Source organism: Scophthalmus maximus, chromosome 1 (assembly GCF_022379125.1).
Source record: "Scophthalmus maximus strain ysfricsl-2021 chromosome 1, ASM2237912v1, whole genome shotgun sequence".
NCBI classification, from domain to species: Eukaryota; Metazoa; Chordata; class Actinopteri; order Pleuronectiformes; family Scophthalmidae; genus Scophthalmus; species Scophthalmus maximus.
Window position 1 is genome coordinate 11,974,479 of NC_061515.1, and position 14,723 is coordinate 11,989,201.

The window sequence follows — 14,723 nt, forward strand, 5'->3', positions numbered from 1 at the left end:
ATGACCTCAAGGAGACTTGAGGTGACCACACCGAGACAAAACAACAACAAAGAAACAGAGCAATGACAAAGCGATGTAAGATGTCTACAAGGAGACGCAAAATGATGCAGGCAGTGTTTGAGGTGTGGGAGGTCTTCTACGTGTCTGTGTCTAAGGGCCCATTAATGGATAGGCGGAGTCATCCATGCAGGGAGGTGAATTACAATTTTTACAGCAAATTTTGCAGATTACACATTACATGTAGATATGTTATATTATATTCTAGAGTGTTATTTGCACAGAGTTATTCCATCCTGAAATGAGACAGCCATGGTGGGTACCACTGGACTGTTCCATGGTAGAAGGTAGGATTGTAGCCGTGTTGTCCCGCCACTGGCCGGTAGGTGGCGCGGTTTCCTTCGGCACTTTCTTTGTTTTTCCCCCCATCTCTCGTCTCTTGCTCGAGCTCTGTATCAAAACGGAGGTTTGACTCATTAAAAAAGGAGGAAAAAACAACACACATCTTGCGTGATGGCGGAGGACAGTGAGTCCGCGGCCAGTCAGCAGAGCCTGGAGCTGGACGACCAGGACACCTGCGGGATAGACGGAGACAACGAAGAGGAGAATGAGCATATGCAGGGGTGAGGATGGCCTGTCCGGTCCGCCCGGGAAACGCAGTAACGTTGTTCCAGGCTGCCTGTTCGTGCGCTGCCTGTTTACATGTATAAATGAATATATATCTGTGTATATGTGTGTGTGCGTGTGTGCGAGTCCTCGGTGGTGGAAGGCTAGTGCAGTTAGCCAACGTTAGCCGTAACAAACACGGCCAGGCTGCTTGCCACAAGGCCGTCATTTAAAGCCAAGGAGGAGTGTTGGTGTAGAGACCTGTGTGTTCCATTATAATGTTGTTGTTGTTGTTGTTGTTGTTGTTGTTGTTGTTTTAAGCGTGTGTGCCTTCAAGTAAAAACACAGCGAGCGCACTGGCTGAGTGACATCATGACAGCCGACCGTTAGCTAACGGTCGGTTAGCTCAGCTGTCATTCGTTGCTATGGTAGCTAGCGTTAGCTCGGTGCTGGAGCCCTCTTATGCGTGCGTGCGTGTGTGCGTGCGTGCGTGCGTGCTAGTTGTCCTCATATTGATATAACCAGCCTAATGAGGCGATACAGTTTTCCTGAGGTCCTGGTTAGAGTTGGTGTGAATAGAAGTTGGTTGTGGTGTCTGTCTGACTGTCTGTGTGTCAGCCTCCTTTTTAACTGGTGCCCTGTGCGTTTGTCCTCACACCTGCAGCAGTCCAGGGGGAGATCTGGGGGCCAAGAGGAAGAAGAAGAAGCAGAAGAGGAAGAAAGAGAAGCCAAGCTCGGGTGGAGCCAAGTCTGACTCTGCCTCCGACTCTCAGGAGATTAAGGTGCGATGGTGACCAAAATAAAATATGCACACACACACACACACACAAACACACAAACACACACATACAAACACACAGGACAAGGGCTAAAATGAAAAAAAATAAATACAATAAAATAAAAACAAAAACATTACCTTGCCAGGCACAATGAGTAGGTGAAGGGAATTGTAATAATAGTCCTATCGCACATACTGTAGTCAACAAGCCAAGATAAACCTGTTTGATGTGTATGGATTAGTAAGGGTCATCCAGCCTCTGCCTAGACTCTGCTCATGGCCCACAGCACATGGCCCGCAGATACGATGAAGAAACGAAAAGAAGAAAAAAATAATTCAAAGATTAAATTACATCCATACAGACACATTTCAGGATTCAGTCTTAAATTAAAGAGTGTGGGGCAAAAGCAGTGGAAACATGCACTAGCTTTCCAAGAATAAAACAAAACAAAAACAAAGCCCCCAGGGAAAGGCTCAGACTCAAAGATAATGGTGTGTAGGTAAACATACCCACAATAACTGTTTGAAAGGGACTGAGCTACAATGGTGGACATGGGTGTTACTAATCTTTCCTCATGTTTGTGTCCCTTCTTCTACTGGCAGAACCCTGGTTTGCCCATTCAGAAGTTGCAGGATATCCAAAGAGCCATGGAGCTGCTGTCCTGCCAGGGTCCTGCAAAGAGCATCGACGAGGCAGCTAAGCACAAGTACCAATTTTGGGACACTCAGCCTGTGCCAAAGCTAAGTAAGTACTGCAAGAGCCTTGTTTATTCAATGTAGAATCAAATTTATTTGAAATTTGCTGCCAAAACGATGGCGCGTTTAGATTAAGCTTTTATTTATGAAGCATTTATTTGGAATCTAATAAACTCTGAATGGTTCATAGATTATTAATCATTAGCCTCGCCAATGGGATAGGGAAATCACTTAAAATGTGTATCTCAAACTTAAACAGTATTATCTTAGCTGTCAACATGAGGCTGCACATTAGTGCCACCTCCTGGTTTTAGATTGTCATAGGCATGTCTCTTAAAGGGGCACTAAGCGATTCTGAAGAAAAACACGTTTTGTAAAAATCAGCTAATATTTCCTCACAGTCTGCTAGCTGTCAGTTTTGTATGTGCACTGAAAAATCTGGTTTTTCGGCTAAGCCATGGCTCTGTAAACCGAAAACAAGAAAATGGTGCAGACCACACCACACAACACTGTGTGTGCAGTTTGTAAACATCATTCCCCGACACCTTGAGTGCTAGCACACACACAGTACTGACAGCTAGCGGGACTGTGAGGAAATATTAGCTGATTTTTACAAAAAGTGTATTGGATTAAAATCGCTTACTTCCCAAAAACCTTGTCAGCTGTGAAGTACAGTGGGGTCCAGGCATGCTCATCTTGCATGCATAGTGGTATTATATTGAGCTGTTACCATGACAACTACTGTACTGACCAAAGAGTCAGGTTTGTGCAGGAGAGCTGGTGGTGTGAACTAGCCTGGTAAACATGAGATCAACAGAAGCATATTTTCTAAATGAGATGCTGTCGTCCGTTTTTAATTTTTTTTAATTTTATCTATTTTAAAAGATGCTTTGATTCGGCATTGGCTCAGGATCAGTGCTTCTTAAGCAATATGCAAGAACAAGCAACGTGGTGATTGGAAAAATGGCATTTTTCTCAAATATTTGTCAAACATCAAATATTTTCTGTGCTATTTTTGCAGATGAAGTTGTGACGAGCCACGGGCCGATTGAAGCTGACAAAGAAAACATCAGACAGGAGCCATATTCCTTACCTCAAGGCTTTATGTGGGACACGCTGGATCTCAGCAATGCAGATGTAGTGAGTACGGTGTTTGTCTCAGACACTTGTGAATGTATTTTGTTGAAATGATGCACAAAATGAATAACAGGCTGTATATTTTCCAGCTGAAGGAGCTGTATACACTGTTAAATGAAAACTATGTGGAGGACGACGATAACATGTTCAGATTTGATTATTCACCAAACTTTCTCAAATGGTAAGCTTTCAGCTGTAACGTTCTTCTAATCAACTGCTCACCAAATGCTTACATATAAATGTAGACTTTGTTCAATTAACTGAGCATGACTTTCGCTCTCAGGGCTCTGCGTCCACCTGGCTGGTTACCACAGTGGCATTGTGGAGTGAGAGTGTCCTCCAATAAGAAGCTCGTTGGCTTCATCAGTGCCATCCCTGCAGATATACGCATCTATGACACGCAAGTGCTCACAACTGATCATGCACATTTTGCAGTGCTGTGCATTGACAGAGTTAATGGAACCCCTTTCACACTAACGCTCAAACCATCTTGTGTCTCTCTGTTTGCTCCAGGCTGAAGAGGATGGTAGAAATCAACTTCCTTTGTGTCCATAAGAAGCTGCGTTCAAAGCGTGTCGCTCCTGTGCTCATCAGAGAGATCACACGGAGGGTGAACTTGGAAGGAATATTTCAGGCGGTATACACAGCTGGAGTTGTGCTGCCCAAACCTGTGTCCACATGCAGGTATACTGTGTAGGATGAGGACATGAAACACACACAGGACTTGGTGTCAAAAAGTCATTTAACTACTTTTCTCTGCTCAGGTATTGGCATCGTTCTTTGAACCCCAGAAAACTTGTGGAAGTGAAATTCTCCCACCTGAGCAGAAACATGACCCTGCAAAGAACCATGAAACTCTACAGACTACCAGATGTAAACACTTAACACTCACCACTCAGGGATCTCTCTTTACAATTTTTATAAATGGCAGGAACCTTAATCGACTTTTCCCCCCTCTCTCGCCCTCCCTACCTCTTACAGACCACCAAAACTCCAGGTCTGCGACTGATGGAGAGACATGACCTCCGCCAGGTCACCGAGCTGCTACAGAAATACCTGAAACGTTTCCAACTTGCACCTTCTATGGGGGAAGAGGAGGTGGCTCACTGGTTTTTGCCACAGGACAACATAATTGACACATATGTAGTAGAGGTATGTGGAATCAGACACTCTCCTAAGACCAACTTTGTCTGTTGATTCTTCTGTGTTGAAGCAGCTGCTGGTCTCTTCTCTCTTCTACAGGGGGCTGGAGGCATCCTGACAGATTTCACTAGTTTCTACACTCTGCCCTCGACTGTGATGCATCACCCTCTCCATAGGAGCCTGAAGGCCGCTTACTCTTTTTACAACGTTCATACACAAACCCCGCTACTGGACTTAATGAATGATGCACTGATCCTGGCTAAACTGGTAATCTCACCGAGAAATGAAACTGCTCTTATCAACTGTTGCCTTTAAATTCGGGGGAAAAAAAGAGTTCAACTCTGACTAACATCATGATTATTTTCTTGCTGCTGTGTAATTCATTATGACAGTGGATTTGTGATTTCTCATTCTGTTCAACAGAAAGGTTTTGATGTGTTCAATGCCTTGGATCTAATGGAGAATAAGGTGTTCCTGGAGAAACTCAAGTTTGGCATAGGAGATGGAAATCTTCAGTATTACCTCTACAACTGGAAGTGTCCCCCCATGGACCCCGATAAGGTCAGTGACATGGTTAGTCTTGTCTGTAGCGAGTGTTTCAGTTTGATATGAAGCCGCTACATGTTGTGCCGTAGCATTTTCGTGTTGCAATATCAAATTTAAATGGATTCAAATGCGAACACTGTGGGGTTAAGTTTGCTTTCCAACCAACAAAGGCCCAGCTGTTAGAAACGCTGCTTTGTACACTGGTGTATTGACTCCGCAGGAATATTTGTTTTAGTTCTTACATTTTGCTACACCAGCTATTTTTAAATCTTTCACTAAGTTTCATGGTTAAATTTTTTCTCTGGAACTACAATCTAGTTTTAAACCAGTAACCTGCTAAATCAGGTTTAACCATTAAAACATAAGAAATGTTTTTGCTAGTAAAGACTTAGTCATGTGTTAATCTCCTGCCCAATCAAAACCTATTAACAATAAACAAATTTTTATTGTTGTAATCTAACCTTCAAAAATAACATTAGTCTGAGGCCAAATGTTTAAATAAACTTAACTGCCAAACGTTTGTAAATGTTGACATAGCTTTGTTTTATTTTATATTCATACACGTGGAAATCTGTGTGTTAAGAGTTGAAGGTCAATATCTGATGAAGCTCTATTTGACAGTATTTGGTTGTTTGTAGTTCACTGGAAAGGGAGATGAAATATAATTTAAAACATTTACATTGTCTCAGTAGTTTTGTGTGGTCCATCATGTTTTAAATTTAGCGATGTGTAAAATCTCCCCTTGAACTGCTGGTGTATGCCCTGTATTTGTATTATTTTAACAACAGGTGAACGTCTGTTTTGCAGGTTGGCCTCGTCCTTCAGTAGCACGACCCTTCAAGGCCGGCTACACAAAAATACTGATGCGGAGGTTTTCAGTGACCTCTGGCTATTCCTTACCTGGACATACAGGTCGCCCAAGCTAGACAATGAAAACTACAACAGTTACACCAACCTGGTGACCGGGCGGCGGTTCACCCGGCACTTGTGTCATCGAGAACATTCTCAGTTCACCTGGATCTGAAAACTCTTTATCATCAACATCATGAATGTGAAGTCATGCTATGCCTGAGATACTCATACAGTACAACGCTCCTGACACGATCATTCACATCTAAAACTCACCAGTTTGACATTCAAAAAGGATGCCTTGACATTTGTGAATTATTGTTTAGCTCTTCCTTCAGCAGACACTTTGTTACAAAGGAACAGGTGTGTCATTTAACTTCACTGAGGGAAAAATGTAAATCATAATCAGCAAATAAACATAGTCAGATATTCTTGGCGACTTTTTCTAATTTTGGTAATCCTGTCCAGACGATTAGTTATTGTATTCCCACTGCAACTGAACAATTATTATTCCCATGTGTTCTCATGTTAATGGGGTCATGAATTGTCTCTGCTGGCTGTTTTGAGGCCTCAGTAGAATTAGAGATACTGGGGTTTTTCTTTGATTAGATTTTTTTTCCCTTCAAACATTCTGAAGATATATCATGTCTTTAACTCAGATAACAACTGGGATGGCGCTCAGCAGAGTGCATTCCTCCGCCAAGGCCCAGCAGTCTCCAAATATATTCAACCAAGCCACACCAAATTGCACACACACATAGATATCAGTCCCCTAAATACGATCGATTTTTTTTCCCCCCAGCAAGATCTATAAATAATTCCCTGGGTGAAAATGTAAAAAAAACCCTGCTTTCTCGCAATGTTTAAGAAATGTCCCGTAATCCTGCTGACCAACCAACCAACAAACAGACACGGGCGAAAAAACAACATCCTTTGGGGAGGTAAATATGCAGAAAAGAAGGACTAATCCAACGGCTGCATTAATATACTTCTTTTTGTTAAAATATATAGTTACCTGTACATTCAGAGCCAGATCATATTTATTCCTGTAGTGTGCATTTGGGGGTGTAGGGAGGGCTGATCCAAAGGATGCTCCTCTGAAGTAGCGTAGTTGTCACTGAGTTTGTTGCGACAGTTGTGGGTTCAAGGTGTTTTGATGAAGAATTTATTGCATCAATGAAGCACAATTTTTTGAGTTCTGTAAAAGCAAACGGGCCCTTAAAGTGTCGAACAGCCCAGATCAGATGGGTTGCAGAACATACTGTAAACCTTTTTTTTTTTTTTTTTCCCGCACAAAGGATGTAAGCTGTTTTGACACTATAAACCTGTTTGTAGAGATGTTTTTTTTTTATTACAACTCTCAAACAATATGTTATGTGGTTATTATAACTGATGTGCTCATGCAGATCTTTATAATAACAAACACAGCATTGAATTGATTGCATGTCAGTGGTTTGCTGTCCAGTTTAGTTAGCAAGACAAGGAAGAAGTGCTCAAGTAGGGCAGTGAGAGTTTGGGCTGGAAACTAAACGGTCATTGCTTCTGTTTGGAGACAGTTTTATAGTGTTGAAATTGTTTATTTGCCTTGAAGGAGTGCATGTTCTCAGTTTAGTCACAATTAAAGCAGCCAAAATCGGTTTTATTTTGGTAATTTAGTCATCGCCACACCGTCGCTTGCAGAGAATTTATTACCTCTATCTGTTGCAATGCAAAAAAAACAACAAAAACAAGCTGCCCCAGTAAAACTGCAGAAGTCCAACGCTGTGGTCGTAAGCATTTCTGAACATATATGTAGGCAACCATCCATCCACTCACCTGCAGTAAGATGTTTAATGTGTCCTTAATCAAACTCTCAATTGAATGAAACAGAGAATTGAGCACAACTCTCAGAGGGTCTGAAGAAACATCCAAATGCGTGCAGTCACATCACAGTGGGTGACTCAACAAAAGCCTGTAACGGCATCAATTTGAAAACGAGAGCATTTCCTGTGTTTTCAGGTGCATTTTTATTGACTTTGTTTTTAATGGTACTGTATTTTGTGTCTGAAAAATATAATGTAGTTTTTTTTTGTGTTGTGCAGCTAAATGCGTGGAACATTTCTGATATTTATAATTGTACTTTGCAAAATGTCTTAAGACATACTTCTTATCCCTTTTCTTTCCAGTATTTCCCTAAGATTTCCATTTAAATGGTCGACTTCAAAGCAGTTGCTTTGAGTGTTTGGAGTGTTTGGCAGCTCCCATGTGCTCGACTGAGCAGGATTAGGATGTTTGATGAAACGCTGTTGTTACACCACTTGTTTATTCAAAGGGTATAAATGTTTTTAAAATGGTCTTTTTTGCTTTGTCACTTTTATGTTTTATGTGCGAGGTAAAGGCTGCCGCCATGTTTTGTCCTTGATTTTTCTGTACGTGATGTAATTTACTTTCATCCCTTTATTAATTAGCAAGAAAAAAACAACTGATGGACAGTCAACACTTCAGGGTTTAAAGATATTATTTTTTTTCAATCATTGAAAGGTTGAATGAGACGCATTCACACGGATAGAAGTTACCCGGATTACTTAATACACTGAAATTCAGTCAACAGTGTGCCTCATGGATGTTGGTCGTCACTGATGTGTTGCCTGCAGCTGTTTGAATGAACTGAGCATGTCAGTTTAGCTGCCATGTTGATTTTAGAGTTGATGTTACTAGCTACACCCTTTAGTGAGAACTCAACCCGAAGTACCTGCCTTATTTAAAAAATGTTTTTTTTTTTTTTTTTTTTAAAGATTTTTGGATGGGGTGAGGGAGGGTGTTCTTTTGAATCTACATACAGCTTTCTCTAACTGAAGAACAATATTTTTATTCAGATCCATTGTAAGCTGTGAAAAAGCTGAAGAACATGTACCAGCATCAAAGACATGACCCCATGCAAATAACAATGTGTTTCAACACGCGTCGGCTATACCAGCATGGATGTTTGACTGAATAAACTCACTTGAGAAAAGAAAAAAAAAAGCAACATGAGTGATGCACTTCTGTGGCTTATTGTGTTTTCATTACAAACTCTTGACCAAGACCAGCAGGTGAGGATGAGGAGTGTTTATTTTTGTGAGTTTCAGTTTTTGGCACGTTTTTCAAAAATCAAGGAAAATATTTGCCGAAAATCCATCAAACACACACACACACTATTTCAACATCAGAAACAACAAAATAATCAACTTAAATTTCTCATGTTGCGTCTGTTTCTGGCCCATAAAATCCAGTTTTAATAAATTGACTCAATTTACAGGATCATACCGTGGTCCTTAAAAAATGTAACAAAGTCAACCTTCAAACCATAGCCTGTGTGTAATGACTTTTTCCTCCTATCCATGCTGCTACTGGTCTCCATTCGGACTGAGAACTCCACTTGTGATTCAATACAAGAGAAGCCCTTAACCTTAGAAGTTGGGCGACAATATGCAAAAACACAGGAATGGTCCATTAAATATCTAGGGCAGATTTTTTTCTTTAATTTGACAGGCTATGTCTTAACTTTACTTCTTCTTTTCTTTGCAGGGTTAGCTGTTGTTTTCTTCACCTTGAGAGGATGCAGAGAGCAGGAGGGAGGAGACTCCTCACACTCACTCTCCAGTTTCCTCTTCTGGCCGGGCTTCTGTCCAGCCTCCGTCTTCTCCTCCGTGTCAGCGGGGTCCTCGGACGTCACATTTGGGGCTGCACCTTGTAGCCATGCAATGTTCACCGAAGGAACTCTGGGTTTGATGACATCGACAGTGTCAGTGAAGACCTCGTCACTGGCGGCACAGTGTCTGAATCCCAGTGCCAGGACACTTTTCAGCCCCAGCGGCTCGGACACGCTCTGGCTCAGCCGGGGCACCTGGCACGCCGGCACGCCTCGCGTTGCGCTCAGCGCCATCAGGTGACTCGTCATGTGTTTCGGTTTGACAGACTTACACACCAGCAGCAGCTTGAGCTCGTTTCTCTCCAGAGCCTTGGTCACCTCGTTGATGCCAATGGCCAGCTGTCGCCTGGCCGCCACATCTGTCCAGCCATTCTTGGGAGAATCCTGCACCCGGTCAGCAAGTTCTGATGTGACTGCGGCAGGTTTCTGCTCCTTCTTTTTCCTCCACGGACGAAAGACTTTCACCTCTTTCTTCTCCAGACCCATGGAGAGCAGCTTGTCCTTCAGGGTTGTCAGGATGAACTGCATGTCTTCTTGGGGGAGAGGGCTCCATGTTGGGGCAAAGGGTGAGTCGAGGGAGGTCTTAGCTGGAATCGGCCTTTTATGTTCCTTTTTAGTCGGCTTTCCTGGAGTAGCCATGCCTGTTTGTAAATTGTGGAGCCCAACCAACAGAAAAAGATTACATGAAATAGTAGTACAAAAATATAAATGGTAAGTTATTTTTCAGCATTGGCATTATTTCCTCCAGAGAGCACAGAGAGCACACAAGGACACATTCTACTCAGCTAGATTTATGTTTATTTTTGTTTTTTTTAGTTTTATTTAGAATTAAGAATTAGCCTTATCTTTACAGCTGTAACATTAAAGTGATATGCACATTAATAAACTAATAATTATAATCTAAGAATATAATGTACAGTATTCAGATTTTCTGCATAATGAATACTTAAACTTTTGGAATTTAAACATATAAACAAACTAAATAGAGACTATGTCTCATTAAATGACGTCAATAGCAGATCCCTGGTCCCAGTCTGTCAGGTGTAAGGATTTTCAATTGTAATAAAACAATCTTTAGCCCTGTAATACAGACAAACGAAATGTACTTACTAAAAATTTGAAATACAGAAAATAAAAAATATTAACACAGATATCTAGAGGTAAATTTGTACGTCGTCTTTCTTGCAGCGGAGTTTTTACACTTTGTTAATGTTGCTTTTACTCGAGAAAAACATCCGCCTGCGTCTCTGATCGCTGCCTCTCAACAATGAAAAACAAGCAAACACGTAGTGTAACTGTCTACATGATTATACTAAACCACACAAACACAACCGGCCAACAAGAGTGACATGGACGTTACTTTACCTGATTGTTAATGCAGGAAATGAAACGCTTCATAAACAATCTGCAGCTTTCACAGTGAACTGCAACAACATGAGTGAGCCACAGCCAGCCGCCATCTTGTTTGAATCTACACAACTTTATTTAAAAAGTACAGAGCGCAGCGAGCAGCGTCCATGTAGTACCGTGCAGTAATAATCGACGTATGTCGATTATTTTCTCGATTAATCGATTAGTTGTTTGGTTCATAAAATGTGATAAAATGTGTATTTCCCAAAACCACAAGATGATGTTTTGTTTCATCCACACACCAAAGATATTTAGTTTTACTGTCACAGAGGAGCAAAGAAACCAGAAAATATTCACATTTAAGAAGCTGAAATCAGAGAATCGTGACTTTTTAAAATAAAAACTACTTGAACCGATTAATCGATTATCAAAATAGTTGCCGATTCATTTACTCATCGATTACTGATCCATTAATCGATTAACTGTTGCAGCTCTACTTCATACTGTGTTAAACAACAATTTATTGGAATAAGCATGTCCATTATATGACATGGTTATCACCAGATATCACTGGTGCTTTTGGCTGGTGGATGTTTTGCCTGTAGGATAATTCATTGTAAAATATCTTTTAAGATTCACACATATTTGTTGCATGTAAGCCAGTGTCAGCAGCTCAGATGAACTCTGAACTGTGCATCAAAGTACAATGTGTGAGGATGTGTACTCTGGTGGCAATGTGAGAATGTGTGAGTGACGGTGACCGACAGCCAATCAGCTCCTCTGCAGCTCCCTGCTCCCTCCCCTGCAGGCCTATCCGCGGCCGACGATAACGCATCGATCAGCTGTGCTGCAACTTAACAGCTGCGCAAAACCACAGCAGTCAGACCAGCCCCTCCTGGAAGAGCGCGGTCAAACTACCCCCCGTGCTGTCGCCACTTGCGTGTATTTGCTAAGCATTACGGTAACAGCGCGTAAGAACCGACTTCACAATAATAGCGATGTTCATTCAATTCATAGGTCGGATGGGAATTTTTCATTTTGATATTGATCTGAATTCGGAGGGAGGATAGTTCATACACGTTTCAGAAATAAGTCATTTTGACAATTAAAATGTCCCATTTTAATTTGTAATTTCTCTTAATTAATACTGTAACAGTGACTGGTTTTCAGCATGTGTGTAGGCAGCGTTTCAATCAAATCCATCAGGGATTAATTTTTCAGACTTAAATTATGGAGCATTATGAGTTGAGAGTGCAGCAAAAGTGTCTGAATTAAAGTCATATATATAAGCCAATTTCCCTCACATGTTGATATGATTATGCCAATTTATAGGGAACACGGGTGGCATTGTGTATTCATGTGAATATAATCCAATTAATGTTAGTTCGGTATTTGTAGTGTGTATATAGATTAACATATTATTTTGAAAACCGGATATGAAACCTCTACCATACAGGCTGGAGTAGGGGTGCGCTCCAAATGTAGGGTCGTCTGGTTTGGCGACGGAGAAACGAATGACGGGTGGCAATTGCGCAAAACTGCTCGGCCGACAGGAGGTAGAAACACATTTGATCTCCACGACGAGACTGCATCTGCGAAAATGTCTTCCCAGGTAAAAAAAATACTTTCTGCTTCTGTTCCCAACTCATCGTTCCCCTCAGCGCGTTCACCGGAGACCATCGCTCTGAAATGAACAGCGGTTGTAACGGTCGGTTCTTTCACGCCGTCTGACTGTGTGTGCTGTCATCCATCTTTGAGAGTCTGCGAGGCTTCATGTAAGAAACCCGGGTCTGAACAGCTTCATCCTCGCGCTGCCTGGTTTCCCCGATGCGCAGTTGCAGTTGACTTATAACAAACAGATAGTTTTTCAAAAACTAAGATTATCAATAAAATGTTATCATGCAGGATAGGGATCAGAATCTGTTTTTTTTTATATTTGAGAAGTAGTTGACTATGCCGTGTACTATCCAATCTGACCAATGATTTAGATTTAGGGGAATAATCTGTGCAGCAATAACAAAAATATTAATATGCTGAGAGTCAACAGGGGGGTAACAAGTGTCCTATGGCCTAAAGTTCTCTGTTGCGCAAGGCCCCGGATCCATTGAGAAGTAGATTATTCAAATTGGCACAGAGGCACTGGAGTGTTAATAAAAACCCATTGTTTCACTCCAGCTTCCCAGGCTCCACACTGTGAATGGTAAACTAGGCTGGTATTTCTTATCAGTGTTGTCTGTAACTAATTAATATGCACATTTTCATATTCTGTGATAATCATACACTCCGACCGCACCCAAGTAGGCTGGGTCACACTTGGCAAAGACCAAAAAATCTGTGTATCACATTGCTTATCGTGTGGAAAATCCGACTCCTGTATTCTTGTAGAATTTGTGAGAAATACAATGAGTGACTTTTCTGACCTTCTGTAACCTGCAGGCAGAGTTTGAGAAGATTGCGGAGGACGTGAAGAATGTGAAGACGAAGCCCACGGACCAGGAGTTGCTGGACCTGTACGGTCTTTATAAGCAGGCACTCGTTGGAGACGTTAACACCGGTATGAATTGCTGCAGGAAAACAGAATCACTTCAATTTAATGCTCCATAAGTTCAAGAATATATATTTCCTCCCCATGTGTTTCGACAATATTGTAGATCGACCCGGAATGCTCGACTTCAAAGGAAAAGCCAAGTGGGACGCCTGGGACTCCAGGAAAGGTAACAAGTCAAAAAAAACTTTTTTACAAGATTTGTAATGTATCAGAAAGATTTTAATATACAGCGATGGCAGTGCGAAGCTACACCGTCTTAGGATCGCAATGATCACATTTGACAATTGAAGACAATGCGAATGTCATTGACAGATCTGGGCCACTTCAGGCAATGATGTGGTACTGCTGGCCTTTTCCTGGGCCAAACAAAATGGAAGTGAGCCTTAAGTCGCCCAATTGGGAAATAGCCCAAATCCAATGTGGGCCTTTTTTGGCCAAGATGCCTTTGGCCAGTTTTGGTTTATTTGGTTTCATTCTTGGCCGACATGCGGCATTGCTCTGGCTTGCAAAGGAAAGGTGGGCACCATGAACATCTGCACCAGATTTTATAGTCGTCGATGTCACAGCTGTTGAGATATTTGAGTCCAGAGCCATGCAGCTAACCTGGCTAAAACACACCACAAATGGACACTTTGTCATTTTTATCTGAGAAATGTGTATTTCTGCACTCTTTCAGGAATGTCCAAGGACGATGCCATGTCAGCCTACATAACCCTGGCAAAGGAAGTCGTCGGCAAGTACGGGCCGTAAAACTGAAGAGGATGAACAAATGCAAAAAACGAAAACAGACTACTAACTCCACGACTAAAACAAAGCTGCTGCCTGTGTGACAAGTAGCCTTCTGCTTTCAGAGGCCATATGTAAACAGGATACAGTGTGATTTTAGATTTATTTTTTAATTGACTGTGATTTCTTTCTCCTTGGTACATCATTTTGTTTTTACCTAGATTATAAGGGTTCAAATTCCCATACATTTTTACAACTGGGAATCTTCTATGCATCATCTAAGAGTAAAGATTTTAAATTTTCCTAATTGCTCTATTGTCCATTTTAATGATGTGAACCTTTGATATGTAACTCATACATATCAAAGTAAATGCTGTGAAATGTGAACATTCTTTACTGCACGCATTAGAAAAAAATAAAACTTTTTTTCCTGTTACGTGTGCTTTCTATCTACTGGGAATTTGACTTCCCTTTGCATCTAGTAGAACTGAATGATTAAATATTAGACAAGGAAATGCATTACACCCATATAAGACTGTTGAACATGTAACAGCCTCCGCTCCAACGGGAAGATTTTCCACAGGATTTTTGAACCTGCAGCTGCAGAGATTTGGTCTGTTTCAGCCACATCAGCACAACCGAGGTCAAGCTCTGAAGTTTTGCATAGAAAGAGGACT

At 41.5% G+C, this 14,723-nt stretch overlaps 3 protein-coding genes across 3 annotated transcripts; 2 read left to right on the plus strand and 1 right to left on the minus strand.

Annotated features, from left to right (window-relative positions):
- Positions 1–316: 316 nt before the first annotated feature.
- On the plus strand, positions 317–8,086 carry nmt2 (N-myristoyltransferase 2). Its single transcript, XM_035644477.2, has 12 exons — positions 317–620; positions 1,268–1,385; positions 1,985–2,126; positions 3,099–3,217; positions 3,304–3,395; positions 3,498–3,614; positions 3,728–3,898; positions 3,979–4,087; positions 4,196–4,366; positions 4,457–4,624; positions 4,781–4,918; positions 5,711–8,086. Exons 1-12 carry the CDS (start codon positions 511–513, stop codon positions 5,729–5,731), a joined length of 1,476 nt encoding a protein of 491 aa, XP_035500370.1. The 5' UTR covers positions 317–510; the 3' UTR covers positions 5,732–8,086.
- A 738-nt stretch (positions 8,087–8,824) lies between these two features.
- On the minus strand, positions 8,825–11,052 carry rpp38 (ribonuclease P/MRP 38 subunit). Its single transcript, XM_035644505.2, has 2 exons — positions 10,788–11,052; positions 8,825–10,063 (listed from the first exon to the last, which is right to left on the minus strand). Exon 2 carries the CDS (start codon positions 10,059–10,061, stop codon positions 9,264–9,266), a length of 798 nt encoding a protein of 265 aa, XP_035500398.1. The 5' UTR covers positions 10,062–10,063; positions 10,788–11,052; the 3' UTR covers positions 8,825–9,263.
- A 426-nt stretch (positions 11,053–11,478) lies between these two features.
- acbd7 (acyl-CoA binding domain containing 7) lies at positions 11,479–14,482 on the plus strand. The gene is made up of 6 exons (XM_035637643.2): positions 11,479–11,508; positions 11,581–11,733; positions 12,229–12,384; positions 13,209–13,326; positions 13,424–13,486; positions 13,997–14,482. Exons 1-6 carry the CDS (start codon positions 11,479–11,481, stop codon positions 14,068–14,070), a joined length of 594 nt encoding a protein of 197 aa, XP_035493536.1. The 3' UTR covers positions 14,071–14,482.
- The last annotated feature ends 241 nt before the right edge of the window (positions 14,483–14,723 follow it).